General features: G+C 35.7%; 1 protein-coding gene across 1 annotated transcript; it reads left to right on the top strand.

The window, feature by feature from the left end:
• The first annotated feature begins 2,849 nt into the window (after positions 1-2,849).
• Positions 2,850-3,280, top strand: LOC128116115 (60S ribosomal protein L31-like). The gene has a single exon (XM_052747365.1). The coding sequence runs from the start codon at positions 2,868-2,870 to the stop codon at positions 3,243-3,245; it is 378 nt and encodes a 125-aa protein (XP_052603325.1). The 5' UTR covers positions 2,850-2,867; the 3' UTR covers positions 3,246-3,280.
• Positions 3,281-5,790: the final 2,510 nt, after the last annotated feature.

The raw sequence follows: 5,790 nt of genomic DNA, 5'->3' as shown, positions 1-5,790 counted from the left end.
GCTCTGTAGTAGAACTTGAAATCAGGGATGGTGATAGCTCTGAAAGTTCTTTTATTGTATAGGATTGTTTTAGCTAGCCTGCATTTTTTTTCCTTATGATGCTGAGTATTGTTCTCAAGGCCTTTAAAGAATTGTGTTGGGATTTTAATGGGGATTGCAATGAATTTGTAGATTACTTTTGGTAAGTCGGCCGTGTTTACTATATTAATGCTACTGATCCATGAGCATGGAAGTTCTTTCCACCTTCTGATAGCTTCTCTAATTTCTGTCTTCAAAAATTTGAAGTTCTTGTCATACAGGTCTTTCATTTGCTTGGTTAGAGTTACATCAAGGTATTTTATATTATTTGTGGCTATTGGGAAGGGTGTTGTTTCCCTGATTTCTTTTGCAGGCTGTATATTGTTTGTGCGTAGGAGGGCTACTGAGTTTTTTGAGTTAATTTTGTATCCAGCCACTTCACTAAAGGTGTTTATCAGCTGTAGGAGATCTCTGATAGAATTTTTGGGCTTGCTTATATATACTATCACATCATCTGTGAATAATGATCCTTTTACTTATTCCTTTCCAGTGTGTATCCCTTTGATCTCCTTTAAGAGATCAAGTTTAATAAGTTGTCTTATTACTCTAGCTAGAACTTTAAGTATTATATTGAATAGATATGGAGAGAGTGGACAGCCTTGTCTTGTTCCTGATTTTAGTGGGATTGTTTTGAGTTTCTTTCCATTTAATTTGATATGGGATATTGGCTTGCTGTATATTGCTTTAATTATACTTAAGTATGTTTATGTTATTCCTGATCTCTTCAAGCTTTTTATCAAGAATAGGTGTTGGTTTTGTCAAAGGCATTTTCAGAAGCTGATGAGATGATAATTTGTTTGTTTGGTTGTTTTGTTGGTTTTGTTTACATGGTGAATTACATTGACAGATTTTTGTATGTTGAATCATCCTGCATGTCTGGGATAAAGCTTATTTGATTATGGCGGATGGCATTTTTGATGTGTTCTTTGATTTGGTTTGTCAGTAGCTTATTGACTAATTTTGTACCAATGTTCATGAGGGGAATTGGTCTGTAATTCTCTTTCTTTGTTGAGTCTTTGTGTTGAGTATCAGGGTAATTGTGGCCTCATAGAAAGAATGTGCCAATGTTCCTTCTGTTTCTATTTTGTAGAATAATTTGAGGAGGATTAGTATCAGCTCTTCTTTGAAAGTCTGGTATAATTCTTTGCTAAAACCATCTGGCCCTGTGCACTTTTTGGTTAGGAGACTTTTAATGACTGCTTCTATTTCCTTAGGGGTTATATATCTATTCAAATTATTTATCTGATCTTTATTTAATTTTGTTAAGTTGTATATATTAAAAATTTTCAATTTCTTTTAGATTTCCCAGTTTTGTGAAGTATGAGCTAATGATTCTATGGATTTCTTCAGTGTCTGATGTTATGTCCCCCTTTTTGTTTTTCTAATTTTGCTAAGTTGGATATTCTATCTCTGTCTTTTAGTTAGTTTGAATTAGGATTTGTCTACCTTGTTGATATTCTCAAAGAACCAACTCTTTGTTTCATTCGTTCTTTGTATTGTTCTCATTGTTTCTCCTTTATTGATTTCACGCTGAGTTTTATTATTTCCTTCCACCTGCTCTTGGATGAGTTTGTTTCTTTTTGTTATAGAGCTTTCAGGTGTACTGTTAAGTCACTAGTATGAGATCTCTCCACCTTCTTTATGAAGGCACTTAGTGCTATGAACTTTTCTTTTAGCACCACTTTCATTGTGTCCCACAAGTTTGGTTATGTTGTGAGTTCATTTTCATTGATTTTTCCGAAGTGTTTAATTTCTTTACTCATTTCTTCCTTGACCCAGTGTTAATTCAGTAGGGAATTTTTCAGTTTCCATGAGTTTGTAGGCTTTCTGTTGTTTCTTTTGTTCAAATCCAGCTTTAATCCACAATGGTATGATAAGACACAGGAGAATATTTAAGTTTTTTGTATCTGTTGAGACTTGCTTTGCAGCCCAGTATATGGACAATTTTGGAGTAGGTTCCATGAGGTACTGAAAAAGTATATTGTTTTATGTTTGGGTGAACTGTTCTGTAGATATCTGTTAAGTCTATTTGAGTCATAACATCTGTGAGTTCCCTTATTTCTCTGTTATATTTCTGTCTGGCAGACCTGTCCATTGGTGAGAGTGGGGGTGTTGAAGTCTCTCACTATTAATGTGTGGGGTTTGGTATGTGATTTAAACTTTAGTAATGTTTCTTTTACAACTGTGGGTGCTCTTGCATTTGGAGCATAGATGTTCAGAATTGAGGCATCATCTTGGTGGAGTTTTCCTTTGATGAGTATGAAATGCCTTCTCCATCTCTTTTTATTAATTTTAGCTAGATGTCTATTTTGTTAGATATTAGGGTAGCTACACCACATTGTTTCTTAAGTCCATTTGATTGGAATATCTTTTTCCAACCCATTATTCTGAGGTAATATCTATCTTTGATGTTGAAGTGTGTTTCTTGTATGGAGCAGAAGAATGGATCTTATTTTCATATATATTCTGTTAGCCTGTGTCTTTTTATTAATAAACTGAGTTCATTAATATGGAGGGTTATTATTGACCTTTCATTGTTAGTTCCTGTTATTTTTTTTGTTGTAGTTGTTGGTAGTAGTAGTAGTAGTAGTAGTAGTAGTAGTAGTAGTAGTGTGTTTCCCTTCTTTGGATTTTACTGGTGTGAGATTATCTATTGCCTATATTTTCGTGGGTGTAGTGAACTTCCTTGGGTTGAAATTTTCCTTCTAGCACCTTCTGTAGGGCTAGATTTGTGGACAGATATTGTTTAAATTTCACTTTGTCGCTTTTTCCAGCTTGGGCCCGGCAGAATGGCTCCCGCAAAGAAGGGTGGCGAGAAGAAGAAGGGCCGTTCTGCCATCAACGAGGTTGTGACCCAAGAATACACCATCAACATTCACAAGCGCATCCATGGAGTGGGCTTCAAGAAGCGTGCCCCTAGGGCACTCAAAGAAATCCGGAAATTTGCCATGAAGGAGATGGGTACTCCAGATGTGCGCATTGATACTAGGCTCAATAAAGCCGTCTGGGCCAAAGGAATAAGGAATGTTCCATACCGTATCCGTGTACGTTTGTCCAGAAAACGTAATGAAGATGAGGACTCACCAAACAAGCTCTACACATTGGTAACTTACATACCTGTTACCACATTCAAAAATCTACAGACAGTCAATGTGAATGAGAACTAAGCTGCAGAGTGTCAAATAAAGTTGGAGAACTACCTTCAAAAAAAAAAAATTCACTTTGTCATGAATCGTCTTGTTTTCTCCATCTATGTAAAGTTGTAGCTGGAATTTTTCAAGTCTTGCCCAGCCCCATGGACCCCACAGCCACGTATAAAATAATCACTCAGAAGCTCATATTAATTAAACTCCTTGGCCAATAGCTCAGGCCTACCACTGTCTAGCTCTTACACTTAAACTCAGCCCATTTCTGTTAATCTATATGTCACCACGTGTTTCCTGGCTTTACCTACTGCCTTTACATGTTGCTTTCTGGATGGCAGGCTGGCGTCTCCTCTCCTCAGCCTTCCACTTCCCAGACTTCTCCTCTCTCTTTGTCCCACCTATACTTCCTGCCTGGCTACTGGCCAATCAGCATTTTATTTATCAATCAATCATCCACAGCAGATAGTTTTGTTGTGGATATTAGTCTGGCCTTGCACCCATGGTTTCTTAGAGTCTGCATGATTTAAGTCCAAGCCCTTGTAGCTTTTAGGGTATCCATTGAGAAGTCAGGTGTGATTCTAATAGGTGTGCCTTTATATGTTAAGTGGCCCTTTTCCCTTCCAGCTTTTAATATTCTTTCTTTGTTCTGTACGTTTAGTGTATTGATTATTATGTGGTCTTGGGATATTCTTTTCTGATCAAAGCTATTTGGTGTTCTGTAAGCTTCTTGTACCTTTATAGGCATGTCCTTTAGGTTAGAAAAATTTTCTTCTATGATTTTAATTATATTCACTGGGTTTTTGAGCTGGGATTCTTCTTCTATTCCTATTATTCTTAGGTTTGGTCTTTTCATGGTGTCCCATATTTCCTAGATGTTTTGTATTAGGAGTTTTTTTAGATTTATCATTTTCTTTGACCAATGAATCTATTTCTTCTATTGTATCTTCAATGCCTGAGATTCTCTCTTCCATCACTTGTATTCTGTTGGCAATGCTTATGTCTGTAGTTCATGTTTGCTTGCCCAGATTTCCCTCAGTTTGTGTTTTCTTTCTTGCTTCTATTTCAATTTTCATGTCTTGAATAGTTTCCTTCCCCTGTTTTTTTTTTCTTTCTTGGTATTCTTTAAGGAATTTATTGATGTGGCTTGCACCAAAGCAGTTAAATTCTGCCTGAGTTGGGGGCAGAGCCCAGCAGAGGTGCTGGTGCTGAGGTTGGAGGTATTTATTGTTTTATAGTAATAGCTTTTTAGGGTGTTACAGAGTATCATTGAGAAAATTCATAACTGATATCCATTTCTCTAAAAAAACCTGACCATCATATTACTGTTTTACAGGAATTAAACTCATACAATAGAATTATAGATTCTTCTGCTGAGATTTCTCTCTTAAGCTCTGTAGCCCATTTTTTAATTGGATTGTTCAGTATTTTGATGTCTAGCTTTTTGAGTTCTTTATATATTTTGGAGATCAGCCCTCTGTCAGATGTGGGCTTGGTGAAGATCTTTTCCCATTCTGTAGGCTGTCATTTGGTCTTATTGACCGTGTCCTTTGCTCTACAAAAGCTTCTCAGTTTCAGGAGGTCCCATTTATTAATTCTTGGTCTCAGTGTCTGTGCTACTGGTGTTATATTTAGGAAGTGGTCTCCTGTGCCAATTCATTCCAGACTACTTCCTACTTTCTCTTCTATCAAGTTCAGTGTAACTGGATTTATGTTGAGATCTTTGATCTACTTGGACTTGAGTTTTGTGCATGGTGACAGATATGGATCTATTTGCAATCTTCTGCATGTTGACATCCAGTTATGCCAGCACCATTTGTTGAAGATGCTTTCTTTTTTCCATGGTACAGTTTTGGCTTCTTTGTCGAAAATCGTATGTTCATAGGTGTGTGGATTAATGTCAGGGTCTTCAATTCAATTCCATTGGTCCACATGTCGTTTTTATGCCAGTACCAAGCTGTTTTTACTACTATAGCTCTATAGTAGAGCTTGAGGTCAGGGATCATTAATAAAGAAAAATGAAAGAAAAAAACCTAAAAACAAAGAATTATAGAGATAATTTAATGTATGTTATCTTTTCATGGAGGAAAGTAGGATGTGAGCCAAGATGTCATTGTATTATGCTGTCTTCTTTAGAATTCAATTTTGAAATGTGCAGAATACTATTCTAGTTTATTAACTATTTAGTAATGTAGGTAAGACAAGACCACAATAGAACAGTAACAGTTTTAGGTGTTAACATCTCAAAGAGAAAAAAAAAGGTGTCTCAATTCTGTCAACAATAGCAACTTTTCCTATTGTAGTTAGAAATCCTTTGCATTTTCTTTCAAAAGATTGTTAGCTTTAATTTGAATTGTTTTATGGATTTTAGTCTCTTTTCTAAATATTCAATATGGTCAAGTAATATGTATGGTCAAGTAATAATAATCTAGATAAGTTGAACCTCACATATGCATAATAAATGATTACTGACTATTTTGTAACACTTTGGCATAATACATACACACAAAAAAAAAAAGAAAGAAAGAAGAAGAAAAAGACAATTACTAGTTTTAAGTATTTTACATTG

Source organism: Peromyscus californicus, unplaced genomic scaffold, assembly GCF_007827085.1.
Source record: "Peromyscus californicus insignis strain IS unplaced genomic scaffold, ASM782708v3 Scaffold_10__1_contigs__length_136768540, whole genome shotgun sequence".
NCBI lineage: Eukaryota > Metazoa > Chordata > Mammalia > Rodentia > Cricetidae > Peromyscus > Peromyscus californicus.
This window is presented reverse-complemented; position numbering and strand designations above follow the sequence as displayed.